General features: G+C 30.4%; 1 protein-coding gene and 1 long non-coding RNA gene across 4 annotated transcripts in view; one reads left to right on the top strand and one right to left on the bottom strand.

Annotated features, from left to right (window-relative positions):
• The window catches only part of LOC136981595 (uncharacterized), a 63,008-nt gene that overhangs the window by 25,241 nt on the left and 14,728 nt on the right, over window positions 1-23,039 (bottom strand). The gene's annotated exons all lie outside the window — the stretch shown is intronic.
• The window catches only part of LOC136981593 (uncharacterized), a 55,421-nt gene that overhangs the window by 21,864 nt on the left and 10,518 nt on the right, over window positions 1-23,039 (top strand). For 2 of the 3 annotated variants that reach the window (XM_067277916.1, XM_067277915.1), the window contains 3 exons: window positions 12,298-12,431; window positions 18,609-18,662; window positions 22,745-22,816. In XM_067277916.1, the coding sequence (XP_067134017.1) occupies window positions 12,298-12,431; window positions 18,609-18,662; window positions 22,745-22,783 (227 nt within the window). In that variant the 3' untranslated portion in view covers window positions 22,784-22,816. The remainder of the gene's footprint in view (window positions 1-12,297; window positions 12,432-18,608; window positions 18,663-22,744; window positions 22,817-23,039) is intronic. The other variant, XM_067277917.1, reaches the window with a different exon arrangement.

Genomic DNA, 23,039 nt, shown 5'->3' with positions numbered 1-23,039 from the left:
CTAAAAATTAAAAAAATATATAAAATATCAGAACTGAAGGTCACAACTTGAATATTTATAACACATTGATGTATAATAACTGAGTAAACTTAATATAGCATTAATGAACTTATTATAGAAATATTATTGCATAAATATGCTAAAAATGAAATAAAAAATTACCAGGAAGTGAAAAATTAAGAAAAAAAAACCATTAATTAAAATTTTTTAACTCAACAAAACACCACCTGGACAAAAATATGTGAAACAGACGATAGACAAGACGATGCCGTCAAGTGCTGACATCTGTTATTGATTTTTGTAAAATTTATCAATATTTGACCAGAGTAACAATGAATCAGTACCCTGGCCGATTTGCTTAAGAATTAGGGTTACAACAGAACAGTACCCCAGCCAGGAAAGGGTTAATTTTTGTCATTACCTATATTTGAAGATAAAAATTAAATATATTTATACAATGAATTTACATTGTTGCTTATTGTAAGAATCATCCCCCACAATATCCTGAAACAAAAATGATGAGAACTTGAGATAACCTTATTTATATGAAATTATTTAAAGGATTTATGCTTTTATGGCACATGTCTACCAGAACATGATTCATCTTTGACTCACTCTCTGCCTTCCTTGAACATCTTATACCATTCAAAAATTCTTGTTTTTAATAAACTATTGTTACCAAAGGCTTTTTGCAACATTACCAATATTTTTGTAGCTGTAATTCCATTATGAAAACAAAATTTAATGCACTTTCTTTGTTCAATTACGCTTGACATTTTGAAAACTCTCAGACGCAAAAATTTTGTACGCACTGAAACGTGTTTAGTTGTGAATGAAAACAGGTGGTGACATGAATTGCTGCTATTAGTAATGAAAGTCATACCAAATGACAAAAAAAAAAAATGACAGTGTACCCTTCCACATGTGCAGTTTAAATGAACCATTCCTGATACTTTTTGATCACAGTAGTATTTTGCTTGGGTAGGTTAACAGAACTGGAGATATTTAGGATTAGAAAATAGTTAACAAATAAGATAAGAATAGAGAATACTGAAGCAAGTAAAACTGAAACTTTATTACAAAGAACCATAGATATTATAAAGAGGGCCAATAGAAGACATCCACAAATATTTATCAAGTTGGTTCAGTTTTCTTCTAATACTTAAAATGTCATTATTGAATAAAATTCTGATATCAAAAAGCCTCAATTTTTTAAAATAATTAACAATAGTTTCAGGCTTAATTAAGAGAGAGTCATCTAGAAAATTTCAAAGTTTAAAAATTTTTCAAAACTATCAACATCAAATTTTAAAGTTTATCTTGAAAGCATTATATTATTCTGTTTGTCCTGCAAGAACAGTTTATCTTATTGAAATTTTTAACATAGAAAATGTCAAATGTTCTTGAAAATACTTCACATTATTGAGAACTTTATTGAGATTGGAAGAATGTTCAGGAATCCATAGCACTATGGATCCCTGAACATTCTTCCAATCTGTGATGATGGAGTCAGTTCTCCAAATCTGTAAAATATCCCCCATTTACACTCTGTATAAATAATACAAGTACTGTACATAAATACAAAACTAAAAAAAACTTATTTTACAAATACGATATAGAGATGAGATGGAATAAACTAGGAATATAATCAAGATTATTTATTGTGACATTAATGCCAGGCAGCAATTTTTAATCATATTTTTAATTTATTTCATTTAAAATATATTCTCTTCACCTTAAAGTAGTATTGACTTGCCCCTGTACATCATACTTTTCCTTTAACAATAGAGTCATGTTGGTCATATATCTAATGCCTTTCAGGGGAGATATTTTGAATCGAAATAATGTGACTTCCAGTTTGCATTAGAAGTTCATATATAATTAATAAGGGTCTCCTACTTCTAAGGTTTCCATATCTGGTCTCAGATTTCATCTAACTAACTCTATTCTTGAGATTAAGGAAAGACAGATGGATGGACAACAGTGGGAATTTATAGGTCTACAATTTTTTTCAAATTGCAGCCCAGTTAGGTGTAATGTGTGTATTAATAGTTGAAAACAAAGTATCTGACATCTGTTGACCATATCAGGAACCTTAGCAAGTGGGGTTAAAGTTGTGCTACTTTTGACTTTAATCCATGTGTAAACATGGCATTAGTAAAAACAAACTGTAGTAATTATAGAAATGAAAAACTGACATTGCATAAGTTTCCAACTAATTCAAATTAAAAAAAAAAAAAAATGGAGATAGCCATTAAGAATAAAGGAAAAAAAAAACAGGAATAATGGTGTTTACAGAGCATTTTTGCAAAGATTTTCACCCAGGTAAATATAACTGTTAAAAATAAATTTTTATTTAATATTTACTTTTAACAGTTATATTTTTAATATTTAACAGTTAAATTTTTTTAAATATTTATTTATAATTATTTTTTAATATTTATTTTCTTGTTTACTCATCAATATGCACAGAAGAAATACTTGAAGCCTGATGTAATTTTTACCCAAAAGATTTTGCTCAAAACCACAGACAGAATCAGGTAAAAAAGAGAAAATAGATAAAAGATTAAAAAAATGAAAGGTATTATTAATTGTAAACTAATAATACCCAACCATATTAAACAGACAGTATAAATTTCTGCAATTTATTTCTGTAAAATAATAAATTACTTGAGAACTTAATAAAACAAAATAATGTTTGCATACAAATAAACACAAACCCGTTTACATATATTAAAACTGCAATATTTTTACCTTTACATTTTTCTCTTTAACTCGCTTTATACTTATATTCTGCTTTCCACTCACAGACATCTTTTGATAATATCACTGATATTTTATGACGATTGCTTGTTTGTAAACAACATCCAACAATTGTAATTCACCATCTTTCATGGGTCTCAAATTACCTACAAAAGCCATTATATTGCTTATTGGGCTGCAGTTTGAAAAAACTGTAGACGTATAAATCTCTACTGTCATCCATCCATCTGTCTTTCCTTAATCTCAAGAACAGAGTTAGATAGATGAACTATGAGACCAGATATGGAAACCTTAACTATATACGAACTTCTGATGCAAACCAGAAGTCGTGTTATTTCAATTCAAAATATTTCCCCTAAAAGGTACTAGATAGATGACTGGCACAACTCTATTGTTAAAGGAAAAGTATGATATACAGGGGCAACTACTACTTTAAGGTGGAGAGAATATAGTTTAAATTAAATAAATTAAAAATATGATTAAAAATTGCAGCCTGGCATTATGACGTTGTCACAATAAATAATGGCTCATATCTACTTTTAATCTATCTAAATGTAAACAGAATACCTTGTAAGCAATATCAAGCACTCAAAGCCAAAATATATATTTCACATGCAGAATTATTTTGTATAGTTAGTGCTGCCACCTTGCAGGGCTTTACCAGTATCAGTTTACACACACACACACAAAGTAGTACATAAATGAAAACTGCATGAATGGAATAATGGAAAGTGATTTAAAATAAGGATCTGTTACTTGTATTTAGTTTTCTACTTCAAAACTCTTACTGGAGTAGAAAATTAAAGTTTTTTTAAATATACATCTATATAAGTGGTTAATGATAACAAAAAACACATGTGATGTAACTATCATTTATCTCCATGAAGTTGATTATTTAAAATTTAAAAATTTTCAAACACATTAAAGTGAATTCATGTAAATGGAGGGATTACTTACTGTATATATCCCTTGTTAATGTGAATAGGAATGGAGACTAGAAAAGCTGAGTTGCACTAATAAGTTCTCATTAAAGGAGTACAGTCAAACCTGTTTTTGTGCGGTCTTTTTCTGTGCGATTTTTATTTGTGCAATTTGTTTTGTGCGATTTTTTTTTGTGTGGTATATGAAAATTTCAATCAAATTGGAACATAATTGACTCCTGTAAAATTTTTAAAAACTCTATTGGTTGTTTTCTATGACATCAGCAGGTTTTTTCATTTTTTATTCAGTAAAATTTTTTTCTCATACGTTTATTTCGGTCCCCTCTTATTTTAATAGCATAAAAACCATAAATATTATGTTATATTTGAACAGATGGGGTAAGTTAGCTTCCCTCCAGCTTCAGACTGCAGGTGTGAAATTTCACGCCTTGTTACATGAAATAACACTTCCTGCAGCTATATTTATCAAATAAAATCATTATTTAATGATTATTTTTAACTTTTTAATGTTAGATTCCTATTTAAGTGGAAATAATTAATTAATATAAAAATTAAAATTCTTAGAGGATTTTTTCCCCATTAGGTGTTGCAGAAAAAGGCCCAAGGAGTGAAAAAAGCAATTCCTAGTTATTTCGTACGGTTTCGAGTTATTTTCTACGTGAGACTTTTTTTAATTGTGTTGCAAAAACTATTTTTTATAGCCACTCATGAAGTTTTGCACAATTTTTTTTTAATGCATTTTCTTTTATGCAATCCCTATCCCCGCATAAAAACAGGTTTGACTGTATTTTGTTTAAAACTCCCTTCCTTTTCCATTGTAGATCTGGAACAAAATTGAAATATATTCATATTACAAATGTTTCTCTAAAAATTGCCAAACTGTTTGCCTCTCAACCTTTTACTACATATACACTGACCTCCTGTTAAAACAACCACTTTCTCTTCCACACATATGAAAAATTCAGCATCTACTTCGTCCCTCTAAGGTAGAGATTTTCAAACTTTTTCTTTTGAGTACCAGTTGCTGAAGACAGAGAGCCTGACATATCATTAACTTCATGACACCTGTATGACCAATTAAACAATAATGACAGCGACCTTTCAGCAAACATGCAAGCAAATAAGGCATTTCAGCTGAAATATAACTTTCCAGCTAGCCAATTTTAGTGGTAAACGTGTACCTGTTTTTTCAACATTAAGGTCTGTATCCTTAGTGAAAAGGTGCTCAGAGTCAAATCAAATCTGGTTCAACATGAAGGCAGCTCCTGAGTTTAGTCTTTATATTAGCCATGGTGGAAAATGCTTTCTCACACAAGTATTATGATGCAAATGGAAGAAAATCTGTAATTGCTTTGCTTGAAACTGAAGGATATGTTTTTTTAGCTTCACTCCAGAGTTGTGCTAGTGATTTTTCTTGGAAAAGTTCTTACATATGATCATCTGATACCATGTCTATCATCATTTCTTGCTGCTGGATGAAAAGCATGGATTACCACGTTGTCCATCACAAATAGTGACATAACGCAGTGAATCTTGGTGTCAATTCCCTTACATAAGAACATGGAACAATAAAAACTCAGAATGCATCCTCTTCAAATGTTCCATAATAACAGCTTGTATTTCTTGCCTATAAGTGGCAGTGATTGAGTTCAGTTCAAGAAATTTGGGTAAAATGTGAAATGTGTCTAGATTTCCATTTATAACATGATTCTTCCAGAAAAAAGTTTCTTGTAAAATGCAAAACTTTTTCTTCCATTGTAAAAATGTTGTCCTTGCAAAGACAGATTCAATTTGTTTAGTTTTCCCAAATAGGTCCAAAAGGTATGCAAGGCAGGAATCTCTAAGATATGTTTTCAAATTTTGCAAGAGATTTCTTATCTTTGAGGAAAAGATATACTTCATCTCAAAGTTCAAAGAGCTTTGTCAAGACATTTCCTCTTGACAACCGATGAATGTCCGAAAGGTTGAGCAAACCATGCATGAAGATCGGCGAATCACACTGGATGATCTCTGCATTTTGGTTATTGGGCTTTCCCCAAGCACAATTCGTAGTATTTTAACGAAAAGTTGCAATATCGGAAGGTTTGCGCAAGATGGGACCCGTGATGTGGCAGCGAGCAGGTATGACATGGGCATACAAAAACTGCTACAGTGCCTACAAAAATGCATCGATCAAAATGGTAATTATGTAGAAAAATAGATAAATGTTCAAGCTTTAAAATGATATAAACTTTATTTTTGTATAAATGTTTCTTTGTATTTAAAAAAATAGGAGACCTTACTTTTGGGATTACCCTTGTATTTGTAATGAAAATACTTTTGTTTCAACAATTTTCTCCACTACCTGTTCTATTAAATAGTTTGCCAAATCACAAATTCTGCACTGCACTGTATTGTCCAAACATAGAATCATTTTTATTGCATTAGTCATCTTTTGGTCACCATCAAGCAAGACATTAACTATTTTTATTGCAGATGGGATCACCAGCTGCTCAACAACAGTATGAAGCTTATTTTGTTTGGCTGCCAGCAATGACAATAGACATGATACCTCCAAAGATTATTCAATTACTGCTGTTAACTTTTTAAAAACATGTTGGTTCTTCACAAATTCATCTTTTCATTTTGAAAAAATTCCAAAGGCTTTCCTACATGTTCTTTATACTTTGTTTTGAAATGTCTCTGAATCTGGGAAGGCTTCATGCAGTGATTTGACAGAATTTCATAGCAAATGACACAAACCAGTTTTTGCTGACCATCTTTGTTAAAGAAGTGGAATCCCCTCTGCAAATACTCTTGGTTATATTTATGATTGGTTACTTTGCAGGATGCTCTTCTTTGCAGGATGATCAGACAATGAAGTGGGACTAACAGTTTGCATTATTGCTTAGATGGAGTTTGAACATATACTTATCCACTGTTTACTTGTGTGCATGAGAAACCTGCCTCAATTATTGCAAAACAGGAATGAGCACATGCACAACTTGACAATACTGGCAAGCTGTGGACAGTGACAGTGGGAGAAGAAAGTAGTCAAATAGGTTTTATAAAATGGCCAAAAAAGCACAAAATTTGAGTTCTCTCAGCCAAATAAAACCACAAAATATACTTCATTATGATAACTTAGTAATCAAGAGTCCTTTGAAGAATTTTTCAATTTATATCAATCTATTAATATATATTAAAAACAATCAACTCCATCTAATAAACAAAGCGATAATATAAATACGTTCCACTAACGGAGTTAGTGATACATTCTGAATTTTTTATCTGCGAAGCTATATAAGGATGTATTTATATATTAAAAACAATTGCAAAATTTCTTTTTATTAGTTAACAGTAAAAATAGCCAAAAATATAGACAAAAACTTTGGTAGCTCAAAAAGTAACCAAAGAGAGAAACAATATTTTTATCTGCCAAACAGAAAAATAGTAGCCCAACAAAGCAGTTAAACCTGGGAATTGTGACTAACTGAAAAGCATTACACTCTTGACATTTGTTTTTGCCTCTTATTGGATAATCACATCATATTGTGAGAGTGGCAGTGTCACTACAAGAGTGTTGCACTTGACTAGGAAACCTTGCACTTGCAGTGACACTACCAACTCCAACTTTTACCATTTTCCTGTGCAAAAATTAATGAGTAAGGCAACTCACATTTATAGGAAGGTATGACTGCCAGATCGAGCCAAAGCCTTGTGTACCACCTGGCATTTGTCAGCTCACAGACATCCAACTAATGGTGATATGGTATACTACTAAAGGACCATAACTAGGAAGCTTGAAACCCATTCAAAGGAACATGCCACAGCTTTGTCCCAACACAAATATATCTTTGAGCTTGTAAAGTTAGTATTCAAGGAACACTATACCCCACTTTTGGATGACGTATTATGTTTATTCTCCCTAGAGACAGCACCACAACCTTCTACTGGGAATCCTTCTTTATTTATAGCTCAAGGCCATTAAGTCCAACTGTAACACATCCTAATCATTGGGAAACATCCACAACTTTTTTTCATACTGGATGAGATTAGTGTGCCCACTCAATTTAACTCCTTCATGTAAACAATATTTCTGTTTATTGTTATCATTTATGTTCACTCACCTCCCTGTTGCAGAGAGATCTGGCAACACCACATGGACAGGAATATGCAGGAACCAATGTCCATAATGCATGTATAAGAGCAGAGATTGCTTGGGCCAAGAAGGATCCAAAATAAAATACTTAAAGTGTGCCTATGTTTCTATGTCTCTCAAGGGTTAAGCACTTTATAAATAGCTTATAAACATAAAATAAACCACTTAAAACATAGTGGCAGTGGATAATTAAGCCAGTTGAGGAAATGAGGCTTAACGAACACACACTAGCTTAAAGAAGTAATTAGACACTTCGTTCAAAGGTTGATGCTGCAGCAGACAGAAATCTTCCTTGATATATTAATATAATGATTACTTTAAAGTAAGAGGAAAGAGGAAATATATATATAATTTATTTAAAAAGTGAGATGATTAATTTAACTCCTCTGGAATCCTTTTCCATGATTATGTCAAATCCAGAGAATTGGAGTGTATAGAAACAACGATTTGATATTTATGCAACGATTATAGATTTACCTGCAAAAAGTATTCTTTAGCAGAGAGCTATTCTGTTTCACATTATCAGAGAGAAAGGCCTAGAAATATACAATAATTTCCATTTAGAGAAAAATGCCACAAATCCAACAGTGGGTGTAATCTTAGCTAAATTCACAGACCATTTCCAGCCATATAAGAACGCTACCTATAGTAGATATGTATTTTTCTCACTTGTACAAAAGCCAGGACAAACTGTAGGTGAATTTGTGACAGAGCTATTTACAAAAGCTCAAGGATGTGATTTTGGTACCCTAACAGAATCTCTCATAAGGGACAGAATTGTTTTAGGCACACAAGATGATAGCATCAGACAAAAAATGTTGCAAGATCCAACATTAACATTGGCCAAAGCAATAGATGTGGCAAGTGCATCTGAATTATCTAAGCACTGATTATCTAAAATTAGGGCAACAGAAATAACGGTGAGCAAGGTGAAAAGTCAGTTCCCAAGATGAAAAGATAAATTGAAAAACTCAAACACATGTATAACTAATAAAAGTAATGTTAAAAATAAAAAATGCCACAAATGCCTATCTGTACATGAGTATGGAAACTGTCCAGCTTTTGGTAAATTTTGTTTTAAATGCAAAAAAAAAAAAAAAACTATTCAGCATGTCAAACAAGGAAAATAATTGAAATCGATAATCCTAATTCCATCTTCATCTAAGATAAGGAAGATTATCTATTGGATAGAATCGTTGTGCTGATTGAAGTTACACATGAACACAGAACAATTTGTTGAAATAAATTGGCTCTCACTAAAATCAGATTAGATACTGGAGCAGACACCAATGTTATTTGTATTATTGTAATTATCTACTCAGAGCTTACTTATTAGTAGGACTTTATACCGGTGTCTAAAAATTTTTGGCACAATGACAGTTCAGAGAAAATAAAGTTTTATTAAAATTCACCTGTAGTAGTAATTTTTTCTGCTACAGAATTATTTCAGAAAAAATTAAGTGAATTTTAATAAAACTTTAATTTCTCTGAACTGTCATTGTGCCAAAAATTTTTAGACACCGGTATAAAGTCCTACTAATAAGTAAGGTCCGAGTAGACAATTACAATAATACAATTAGAAATAAGGACAGTAAGGCAATTTTAATAACCAATGTTATTTCTTTGGTATATTTGAAGCAGTGGACCAATTCTCCAAAAATATAACAGACTAAGGTCAAAGCCTATACCTTCACACATTGGAGAGAATACCTATCATTGGTGAATGTCACCTCCGACTCAAGTCTAGAAGTCATGAAATCATTAGTAAATTCCTTATTGTCAGAACATGTGGATTACCTCTCTTGAGCAGAGATGCATGCAAAAAACTAAACCTTATTAAAAGGATAAATTCTATTACACCAGAACTCAACCCAGAAGATATTTTGGAATCTTATTCCAGTGTATTTGAGGGAAGTGGCAAACTCAAGCATCAGGTTATAATCAAACTAAATCAAAATGCAATTCCAAAACTTGTCTCACCTAGAAGGATCCCAGAAGCTTTAAAACAGAAGTTAAACAAGAATTAGAGGATCTGGTTAGAAAAGGAATCTGAAAAAAGACAGAAGAAACTTATAGTTTGCTCCATCCAATGGTCATTGTTAAATAGAAACAAGGAAAATTACACTTGTGTATGGATCTGTGTGAGTTAAATAAATATATTATTAGAGATAATTATCAAATACCATTACCAACAGAACTATTATCAAGCATTCCAAAAGCCAGACATTATACAGTTATGGGTGCCAAATCAGCCTTCTTTCAGCTACTGGTAGAACAACAATCACAGAAACTGTTAATTATGAATACATCTTTCGGAAAATATAAATTTACGAGATTGCCGTTTGGAATCACAACAGCATCAGAGCATTTTCAGAGAGCCATTGACACAATACTTTCAGATATTGAAGGCATTCACGCATATATGGATGATGTTTTAAGATTAATAAAAATCTTACAAAGAGCAGAAACACACGGTCTTAACTTTGAAAAAAGCAAGATCCAACTGGCACAAAGACAAGTCACTTTTGTAGAGCACACAATACGACCAGATGGTATAAAACCAGAAGAATCAAAACTTATTGCCATTCAACAATTAAAAGAACCAGAAAATCAAAAAGCACTTTAAAGATTCTTGGGATTAGTGAATTATTTAGGAAAATTTATTCCTAACTTATCAAATCTTACACACAATCTTAGGCAGCTGCTCAAGAAAAATATTAAATGGACGTGGACAGAAGAGGCAAGAAAGGATTTTAATTCTATAAAGAAACTTTTAACTCAGCCTCAAATATTAGCACAATGTGATACAAACAAAATTGTAACCCCACATACAGATGCCAGTCAACATGCTCTAGGAGCAGCAATTTCACAGGAAGGAAAACCCTTAGCTTTTTCATCATCATCTTTGAATGATACACAACAAAACTATTCCCAAATTGAAAAGGAACTACTTGCCTTATATTATGGATGTAAAAAGTTTGATCACCTGCTACTTGGAAGATCATTTGTAGCATATACCAACTACCGACCTTTAATCACACTACTTAAAAAACCATTGAGTGCATTGTCTCCTAGACTGCAGAGATTAATGATAAAGTTATTGGCTTATGACTTCAAGCTATACTACAGGCCAGGAAAAGAGAATCTCATTGCAGATGTTCTTTCAAGAGACACAAGGCATTCGGCACCAAATTTTTCAACATGTTCCTTTTTTTTTTTCTTCTTCTTTTGAAATCTAGTGTTTTGTCTTATTTTTATATCATTTCATTTCACTGTATTTATTTTACTTTTTTCACTTGTTTTACAAATGTGTTTATTTCTGTTATTTATATTCACTCCACAACTGACACCTATGATGAACTTGGTCCAACTTTTAAATGTAAAATTTTATGTTCTGTGCTTTTCAATTTCATTTGATCTGGGCAAAAGTTGCATTTATTTAACCAAAGTACTTGAGTTAAATTTATTTACTTGACAAGTTGTTTAATAATACCTGTTTTATCACTGTGTTGTCAATTTCTAGTACTGGCATTTGCTCAGTAAAAAAATTCTATATATTCAGGTAAAAAATCTTATGACTGGTATGATAAAAATGAGTGAAACCAATGGGCCATTTTGTCAATCACAGTGAATACCATGGATCAATTGGAGTCAATGTAAAAAGCAAATAGTATGGAGACTCTTTGGAGGCCATCTGTCGATGAACAGACAATACTATCTGGTAATTGTTTGCCCTTACTACATTCTTATCAAGAAATGAAGTATGAAGAAACAGTAATGATAATATTTTGAAAGGTAAAAGTAAAAATGTTGTTACTAAAAGGGCACTATTTAGCAACTGACAGTAAGAAATAGGAAAGTGCAGGCAGAGATATACAAAAAATTTGGAAAATACTATAAACATTAAAATGTAAATGTCTACATTTATAAATAAAATCTAAATAATTAGTAATTACTATTAATTTATAACAGCATTTATTATTGTAAACCAATGAAGAATAACTTTTTTTAAATATTTGAATCACTGAATTAATGCAGTATAGTGGTCAATGACAATAAGAAATAATGAGATCATTGTCATGCCATTTTTAGTGATTCAAATAAATAGTAGTTTTAAACACTATATTTTAGTTATTGTTACATTTTTCCTAAAACAGAACTTTACATAATGGCAGTAATATAAAAAAAAAAAGCATTCTGATAGCCTATAATATGTTTGAGAGTTGAATTATGTATGTTCTGTTTGAGAATTAGTTATGAGCAGAAAATCTTGAGATATAGTTATATGCCTACATATATAGAATTTTACTCTGAAGAAAAAAAATACAGAAGTCTAAGAAAGGATTTAAAGATTGTTTTTTACTGTATGAAGTATTGTATAGCATTTTAATCTTTATTTTATAATTTTGAATATTTAAAACATTTTATTATATTAAAAGTTTTATTTTTCAGATGTGAAGAAATATAAAACTGCATTAATTTGCCAAAATACTCCAACATCAAATTCAAAAGATGATGTTATAAATTTTCTACATTTGATTCCATTTGAAGCTTTATTAGATAGTTACCTTAATGAAGAATTCAAGGTAAGTTTTAAAATAATTATCCATTTTAACTAAAAATTTCCAAAGTAACAAGCAAAGTAATATGGAGCTTTATGTACTATAAAATTCTAAGAATCTCTTTGTAAAATTTAAGTGCTCATGAAATTTTGAAGACATTTGTCATTTCAGAGCTATTTATTCATGATATGATGACATAAGCCTAATTTTTAATCTTACCAATATTATCATATCTAATTAACATTACAATTATCATCCTTTTTTATTTTTAATTTAAATTAATTGCCTATTGGTTTGTTCTATTGTAAAACAGCTGAGGATAATAATCTTAATGTTATCTAAAGTATTTGTGAAGTCTGTTTTGTTTTAAGTAAGTTTGTGTTATTTTTTCTTGGTGTAAAAACTATTAACATTTAATTAAAGATAGTTTTTTAAATACACATTGATATTCTGTAATGGAGTTGTAAAGAATGTCAAAAATCCTTATACATGAGATTGTGTTCTGAATGTAATTAGTTAATGACAAATGTAAGATATTGATGGCTTCTTTCACTGATAATAGTGGAACCATTTTGTAATAAAAGTAGAATCTTAGAAGCAATTATATTTCTAAAACACTATTTTTAGTTAATAAAAACAGAATTGATATTTTTTCATTAAAACTAGTTTATCATATTAACTTCTAAGTTGTAAGGCCCTTCTCACTTGCAACCATGGCTGTGGAGTTGGGGAGTCGGAGTTGGGAAAAATGTCTCTACTCTGACTCTGGCATTTTAAATTTAATTTAGTTTTTTTGTTTAAATGAAAGAAAATTTATTTTATATTTATTAATTAATCAAATAATTTAAAAAGCCAATGGGATCGGTAAAATTTTCAATTCTAAAAAACTTTAAGTTAAAAACCAAGTAGAAAAAACTACTCTTTAAAATCCGACTTCGAGTGAGTTAAAAAACAAATAAACAGAAACGAAAAGATGCTATACTTTTTTCATAATTTTATTGGTTCTATTCCCCAAATGCATTTCGCCAAGCCTCATCAGTGGGTAGTTGAGTTTTGGTAACCTCCGTTCCTTTTATGCTGGATGATGTTTTCCCAGCATGCATCTATCTGCATACCGTCATTCAGATTGATTAAATTTGCATATTCTTTTATACAAAAATGTTCTATTATTCTACGTTTTAAACAATCTTCTTCTTTATAAAGTATTTTTATATTATTTCTGACTATGTTACAAAAATTATTTTTATGATGTAGGTACCACGGCGATTCTTCTCTTTTTAATCTTATTGCTGCCTCGTGCTCTTTTAAACGTACTTCTAACTTCCTTCCGGTTTCTCCGACGTAAGACTTCGTTTGTGGACAAGTACAAGATAATTTATAAATTACACCTGCAACATCAAGTTTGTTTAACATATTGGCATTATCTTTGTTTATGACATTAACTATATTCAACAATTTGTTTTTTTGTTTTGCCACGATACATATAGAATACTGTTTGAAAATTAATTTATATCTCTCATAAAGTTTATGTACATACAGAAATTTAACATATATAATATTATCAATATGATTCTTTACATTATATCTGTAATTTACAAATTGATTGTACCACTTACATAATAAATTCTTTGGATAATCATTCAATAAATATTTTTTAAAAAGTTGTTTTATCTCTTTATCTATGTCTTCCTGTAAGGATGTCCTGTTCACTATTTTTTTAAGGTCCATAGTAAAGACGTTTTTTTTAATTTCTACGGGACAATATGATTTGTAATTAATAGTCTTTTTTGTATTACATAATTTTTCGTACTTACGGAATAGCAATCGGTTTTCCTTTCTCAATATAGTAATATCCAAGTAATTTAATTCCTGATTTTGTTCTTCTTCACTGGTGAACTCTAAGTTGTTACTCAAACTGTTTGCATAGCTTTCAATATCTTGAGGTGAAGTTATTTGTGAGTCATATATAATCAATATATCATCAACGTAACGTGCGTAGTATTCTATACCTGGAGCCTGTGATATTTTTTCATCAATCGGTATCATGCAGATATCAGCCAGTTTTGGTCCGACAACCGATCCCATCGAGATTCCGTTCTTTTGTCGGTAAAAGTCTGTGTAAATTTTAAAATAATTATTTTTAAATATAAATTCAATAAAAATTAAAATGTGCTCAGGTATATTATATCTATTTATGGTTTCCTTAATCATTTCTAGTGTTATCGATGGATACATGGATTTGATATCTAAACTCAAAAGACAATGACTTTTTTTAATTTTACCTTTTAGTAATCCATTAATTAATTCATCTGTGTTTTTTATGCTGTAGAGTGATCTATCGATTTTCTGCAAGTAAATTTTCAAGTAATATTCAAGGTTATATAAAACTGTTTTTTTAAAATCCACCAATGGTCGACATATATTACCAGGTTTATGAGTCTTAATTCTTAGATTTAACTTTGGATATCGTATATTATTAAAGTCTAGTATCTTTTTTACCTGGTGACTTGGGACTTCCTGCTTATATTTCTTCATTAATTTTGTAAGATTTTTCTTTATTTCCTTTAACGGATCTATTGGCAACTGTTCATATTCGTCAGACGTGACTATTTCATAGATTCCGTTAAAGGAAATAAAGAAAAATCTTACAAAATTAATGAAGAAATATAAGCAGGAAGTCCCAAGTCACCAGGTAAAAAAGATACTAGACTTTAATAATATACGATATCCAAAGTTAAATCTAAGAATTAAGACTCATAAACCTGGTAATATATGTCGACCATTGGTGGATTTTAAAAAAACAGTTTTATATAACCTTGAATATTACTTGAAAATTTACTTGCAGAAAATCGATAGATCACTCTACAGCATAAAAAACACAGATGAATTAATTAATGGATTACTAAAAGGTAAAATTAAAAAAAGTCATTGTCTTATGAGTTTAGATATCAAATCCATGTATCCATCGATAACACTAGAAATGATTAAGGAAACCATAAATAGATATAATATACCTGAGCACATTTTAATTTTTATTGAATTTATATTTAAAAATAATTATTTTAAAATTTACACAGACTTTTACCGACAAAAGAACGGAATCTCGATGGGATCGGTTGTCGGACCAAAACTGGCTGATATCTGCATGATACCGATTGATGAAAAAATATCACAGGCTCCAGGTATAGAATACTACGCACGTTACGTTGATGATATATTGATTATATATGACTCACAAATAACTTCACCTCAAGATATTGAAAGCTATGCAAACAGTTTGAGTAACAACTTAGAGTTCACCAGTGAAGAAGAACAAAATCAGGAATTAAATTACTTGGATATTACTATATTGAGAAAGGAAAACCGATTGCTATTCCGTAAGTACGAAAAATTATGTAATACAAAAAAGACTATTAATTACAAATCATATTGTCCCGTAGAAATTAAAAAAAACGTCTTTACTATGGACCTTAAAAAAATAGTGAACAGGACATCCTTACAGGAAGACATAGATAAAGAGATAAAACAACTTTTTAAAAAATATTTATTGAATGATTATCCAAAGAATTTATTATGTAAGTGGTACAATCAATTTGTAAATTACAGATATAATGTAAAGAATCATATTGATACTATTATATATGTTAAATTTCTGTATGTACATAAACTTTATGAGAGATATAAATTAATTTTCAAACAGTATTCTATATGTATCGTGGCAAAACAAAAAAACAAATTGTTGAATATAGTTAATGTCATAAACAAAGATAATGCCAATATGTTAAACAAACTTGATGTTGCAGGTGTAATTTATAAATTATCTTGTACTTGTCCACAAACGAAGTCTTACGTCGGAGAAACCGGAAGGAAGTTAGAAGTACGTTTAAAAGAGCACGAGGCAGCAATAAGATTAAAAAGAGAAGAATCGCCGTGGTACCTACATCATAAAAATAATTTTTGTAACATAGACAGAAATAATATAAAAATACTTTATAAAGAAGAAGATTGTTTAAAACGTAGAATAATAGAACATTTTTGTATAAAAGAATATGCAAATTTAATCAATCTGAATGACGGTATGCAGATAGATGCATGCTGGGAAAACATCATCCGGCATAAAAGGAACGGAGGTTACCAAAACTCAACTACCCACTGATGAGGCTTGGCGAAATGCATTTGGGGAATAGAACCAATAAAATTATGAAAAAAGTATAGCATCTTTTCGTTTCTGTTTATTTGTTTTTAACTCACTCGAAGTCGGATTTTAAAGAGTAGTTTTTTCTACTTGGTTTTTAACTTAAAGTTTTTTAGAATTGTATATTTATTAATGTTTTCGTATTTTGTTATAATTCATTTATTTTAAATACAAAGTGCAACAATTTAATTTATTAAATATGTATCAATAGTTTTCTTTGTAGTATTTGTGTTTAGTAGTTAAATTATTTTGACCCAATTGAATTTGAATATTTTTAATTCATTCCTTTATTATCCCTGCTTTAAATAAGTACTCTATTTTTCTGAATGAGCCAGACTAATTGATCAGAGTATATATTTTTCTTTTCTGAACAAGAGGCTAAAGTACTAGCTAGTACAAGGGGCTCTTTAGTTGGACTAACTTTTCTAGAAGGGTGAAATTGAAGTGCGAATGCTGTAGAATAAAGATATGTAGATGTAGAATTTTATCACACTCCTTTTTCCTCTTATTAAATATTTGTAAAAAATTAATTTTTTTACACAAATAAATATTAATGTAAGTTAAATATTAAAAATATTAACTATAAAAGTATTTGGATAAATGGCCAGGTTCCTTTCAGAGTATAGAGTAAGGTAACCCCTTATGAGCACCTCTGCCCCCCATAAAATAACTTTGTTTTTAATTTTGTCAGAGTCAGGAGTCTGAGTCGGCCTACTAAAATTATCAGGAGTCGAAGTTGAGTGTTTTTTTACTGACTCCGCAGCCCTGCTTGCAACATGTATGAACCAATCCACTGCTCTCAGAAAATATCTCAATAACAAATTAAATGGGAAATTGTTTAAGATCATATCAGAACCATATCCAAACTTAACATATGACAATTTGAGGTATCCTATGGGTAAAAAAGAACAATTTTCTGGATTTCTCACCAGCAGGGCCTTGCAAAATGTAGCAAAACACTAAGTGTGTTTTGCTACATTTTGCAGTTCTTTAAGGTATTCTCCTGAATTCTTTGGAAGGATTTCATACTCATTGCACATAAAATAAAAGTAAGTAAATAAGATTTTTAAAAGTATCAGAAATCTTTATCCATTCTATTACATAATTAATATATTCTATTTACTGAATTCAATGAATTAAGATATTTTTATTTTGTAGTTATATAATTTAAAAAAAAAACAAAATTAATATTTCATGTTAATCTAACTTTACAATTATCAATTTAAATATATTTACTCTTAAATATGAAGGTGAATTAAATTATTGAAAACTGGATAACTGTAACAAATATTTCAATAGTAGTAGGTTTGGTTATATAAGTAGTCAATGTTCCTCCAGCATATGTCCTTCAATAGGACACTAACACCCAGATTTTACAATAGATGTAGTCTTGTTGCTATGTGAGTCATTCATGCCATACCTGTTTAATGACAGTATCTGAAATCTGAAATGACATCCTCATGAAACACTTTTTAAGGATCCAAAAACGTGATTATTACTTGGTGCTAAATTGGATGAATATGAAGAATGAATTAATATTTCAAATCTTTCAACTCAAATAAGATCAATATTACAAAATGTTTCTATCTGTTCGGAGACCATCAGAGGGTTCTTTTTGACATTTCTTAGACCATAAACAATGAGAGAAACATTCATGTGCTGATGCAATGTGGTTGTTAAATTCAGAAATTTGAATGAGTATATTTTACTGTTTGTTTGTGTCTGTCTGTGCAGCATGATAATGCAAGACGTGTAAATTAAGATATGAAACATAAAGTTTACTTCATCCTCTATATTTACTTGATTTAGCACTAAGTGATTATTATGTTTTTGGACACTTATAAAAAAGGTCTCACAAGGATATCTTTTTTGATCCAATGAAAAAAGTGGTTGATGATTGTGGTTTTTGCTATTAAACAATGAAAATTTTTCTTGTTTTTATTTCACTAATTGTTGTATACGTTGTTCATATTATTAGTTTATTAAAATATATAATATATTTTCAGAGTGACAAGTTTGAAGATTTAGAATTAGAGATAAATTCTTCTGAATTTAGTGAGGTGAGAATGGATTTTTGAAAAATTTTCTTTTAAAGCCTAGAAATTTTTACTTTATAATAATAATTATATATAATATATATATTATTATACATATATATACATATACATACAAGAATGAGTTATTGAAATTGGGACCAAGGTAACTATTGTAATATACATGCCCTGCTCATGTTTCCAGCAGACCATTGTATGAGTTACAAAAATTTTCAGCCTGTTTAAGAAGCCTGCTTCAGGTTATTCTCTTGTTTGAATTTCATTGAATTTTCAAATTTTCAATGAAATTCAAACAAGAGACTGATGACAATGAGCCATAAGTCTGAGCAAGTTCCACGTGGCCTCCCACCGAAATTGTGCAAAGTTCCATATATCTCGGGTATTTCATTTTTACCTATAATCTATTTTACTATTTATCACTCACCCCCATTATCTTCCCTCTTCCCTTAGTTTGTAAGTACTAGTTATAATCTTTCCTGATACCATTTATAGTATATGTTGTGACTGGTGTGTAGTTATTCATTGTCTGCCATTGATCTTCATTTCCACCATGTTGTAATTATTTACTATTGAGTTGGAATCCAAAAGAATCTGTACATGTTTTGTGAAATAAAATACTTTAACTATATATTATGCATAGTATTCATTTGGTATGTTCTCCTTTGTTGGTCAATGTGTATTTCATGGAATTATCACAAGGGAAGCTGGGAATTAAAATTGTTGTAAACTGTACATACCTATCAAGTAAACTCCTGGAACCTTATCTGTATCATTTTATCCTTACCATTACTTAATATTCAGAGAATTATGGAATTCTAATGCAATGCAATTTTCATGTTATGTTGTCTGTAAGTTGCCTACATGTGTGACCACAATGTTTTTAATGCATTCCAGTTTTTTCATCTTACTTGTGATGCTAGATCAGTATGTATGGGCCATTTAACCAATGCTCTATATGCAACTACTTTATGTTGAAAGAGGTCATTAGAGATTGCTGGAATATAAAATGATAAATGTGTATCTTGTAGTAAACCTGTGTTTCCACCAGGCCATCTCTAAACGATATGTCAGGAAAACGTCTGTCAAGAAAATGTGCTTTGGTGTTGCTGTTTCTAATTCAATGATAGGGAGTTATTGTTAAATGTATGTACAACTCTGCATATATCAGGTTTAGAATTCCAGATAATAAGGATATTATCAACCTAACAACTTCATAGAAAGATATTTGGTATTATTTCCAGCAATGCAGTTTGTTCCATTTCCTAGTTATCATTTCACATAAGCTTTCCATGAGGCTCCCTGTTGACGCAGGTACATCTGATGGTTGAATTTAAATACAATGTATAGGACAGAGTGTAAGCTAAATTTAAAATCTGACAGTGAAATGAATTAGCAGAAGGAACCATCAACAGCAAGAAGTCTCAAAGGATACAGTGATGTGTTCCTCTTAAAGCCAGTATTTGAAGAGCACTGTCTGAGAACATTGGAAATTTTGGAGATTTTTAAAGCAAGTATGAGAGATAAATGCATTAATCATAAGGAGTATGCTTCATTAACTATGGCTTAGCAGTCTTTGTTGGATATCCCCTAAAACAAAGAGCAAGAATGACACCAAACAAGAGAACATGATTCTTCATGATTCTAACCTAAGGCAAATTCTTTATTAATAGTAGTACTTTAAATTGCTTGTTTATGTTTTTGGATATAAGTCTAGACATGCACTATATTTTCTTTTTTAAAAAATTCTATGTAAAAGAATTACAAAACATTCCAAAATAGAATGTCTTCTGAAAATTTGAAAATTTAATGAAATTCAAACAAGAGAACAGCCTGAAGCAGGCTTCTCATAAAACTGAAAATGTTAACTTGTACAATAGTCTGCTGGAAACATAAGCAGGATGTGTATATTATAATAACATATGTACTGTACAAATGATAAGGCCAAATTAACTATTGGCTAGAACTTGGATGATTAGTTTCATACATACTATGTAATTTGAACTAAAGGTAGGCAGGTGAGTTGCCATCTCATATTGAATTTAATAATTGAAAACTTTAGGGCAAGATGTTAACTCGGTTTCCTTGTTGAACATTGTTGAATTTAGCACAGGGCAAATATAATTTCCAAACTTTTCATCCATAACTTCTCATTGACTGGCCTATTAACCTCTATTATTTTAAGAGCTTCTTGTCTCAAAAATTGTTGAAACTAAATCTCAAATACTATAGTAGAGATAGCATAGACTTATCCCACTGCTACTGATAACATCAAAATGGCACTTCTATCATCAGAATGCAACTTTGTTAAGATTGCATTTTGGTACGCAAGCCCTCATCAGCCTACATAAAAATATATAGATATCTGTTGTAGAGCAAATTTGCAGAGGAATTTACAATATAAACACACCTGTTCAAGATTTACTTCCATCCACACCACACTGTACAATGAGGATTCATTATAAACAGACCTAAATTAATATAATTTAAGTCCCATTACAAAACATTTTAAATTATATAATACCAATTTGAAGATGATCAATTCAAATAGCTTATAATGAATTCTCATTGCACTTTGTAGTGTAGGTGGAAGATTTACTTCCACCTACACTTGAAAAGGTATGTTTATATTTAAATTCTAATTAATATAAATACTTCTGTGAATTTGCTCTACAACAGATATCTATATATTTTTATGCATGGCTGATGGTCTTATGTATTTTGTACCAAAATGCATACCAGTAATAAAGTTGCATTTTTATGATAGAAGTGCTATTTTGATGTTACCAGTAGCAGTGTAATAAGTCTGTTATCTCTACTATAGTATTTGAGATTTAGTTTCAACCTTTATTATTATTAATTAATTGTTATCTGTCCTAAAGTACAGAGCTACACATCCACAAGAGCCGAATTATCGGGCTAGAGTTGGCTATAATAAATAAATAATTAATAAGACAATTTGGCACTAGAGCTCGGCGTTAGGCGCCATCTCTTACTAAACTTAATAATAGTTTAAATTAAAGTATAATTTTGAAAATTACGAGCACAAGCACTGAAGAAGAAAGCACTAAACAGTCACGAAGCGGGACTCGAACCCGCAACTTCTGCTATCCGTGCAGACACGTTACCAGTTATGCTACCCGGACCTTCGGTCCGATCGCCGTCCGGACCGTCCTTATATATACTGGAGGAGGCGATCGGACCTTCGGTCCGGGTAGCGTAACTGGTAACGTGTCTGCACGGATAGCAGAAGTTGCGGGTTCGAGTCCCGCTTTGGGCCGATTTCTTTTCCTCCAGTTCCAAATTATTAAAATTATTTATTTAATTTAATTATAATTATTAAGTTTAGTAAGAGATGGCGCCTAACGCCGAGCTCTAGTGCAAATTGTCTTATTAATTATTTATTTATTATAGCCAACTCTAGCCCGATAATTCGGCTCTTGTGGATGTGTAGCTTTGTAACGGGTTAGTCGTTATTTATTTATACTAAAGTACAGAACAAATTTGGAAGTTCAGAGTGAGCTTCCCAGAAATTTGAAAAAAAAGTTAACAAGTTCTCGCCTTAAGATTTTCAGTTACTGTATTTTTCACCTTTTACTATAAGACACTGTATTGGATGCATCACAGTTTACAATTAATTTTTTGGGGAAAAATGTCCTTCACAGTGTAAGATAGATGTAGCCTATAGGATGTATCCTAATTTTCAGATAAATTTTAGGTACAAAACAGTGCATATTATAAGGCAAAAAATATATATTGTATGGGGATAGAGTGGGTCCCATATAAAACAGTCCCTGTCTCCAGATATTGCTTTTAAGAATTTTTAAATCAAAGCATAAAGTATACTCTTTGTTTAACAAATTATTTTTACATTGTCAGTATGCATTTTAAAACTACTAAATGTAATACTTTTTTAAGATTTAAATTCAATTTATAAAAATTTCCATATTATTTAGTCTAGTTTACACAGATATCTACATCTTATCTGTTTACTATGTAGACTTTGTAATAAACAGATAATATGTTTAAACTGAATATTAAATGTTGTATATACAATAAAAATTTATGCATTTCCTTAATTTTATTATAAGGAGATGTTTCTGTATAAAAAAGAACTTGGCAACTTTTAATGGCTTGAAGTGACAAGAAAATTTGACACAAAGGTAAGATATTTTATATTTGTATATATACTGTATAGCGATGTTAAAATATATCTGAAATATAAGACTGTTTAGAAACCTGAGAAATGCAGCATCTGCCAAGTTTTTCTCTGTATATAATGCATATAACTGGTTTTAGAGCTCATTCAGCCTATTTCAAATGAGTAATGGATCATTTGTAAAGCTAGGATATGGTGTTGGTCACATCATTACTTTCCCAGCTGTT

Source organism: Centruroides vittatus, unplaced genomic scaffold (assembly GCF_030686945.1).
Source record: "Centruroides vittatus isolate TY-2023 unplaced genomic scaffold, ASM3068694v2 contig_782, whole genome shotgun sequence".
Classification (NCBI taxonomy): Eukaryota; Metazoa; Arthropoda; class Arachnida; order Scorpiones; family Buthidae; genus Centruroides; species Centruroides vittatus.
Note: the sequence above shows the minus strand (reverse complement) of the source record. Positions and strands in the feature narration are given on the sequence as shown.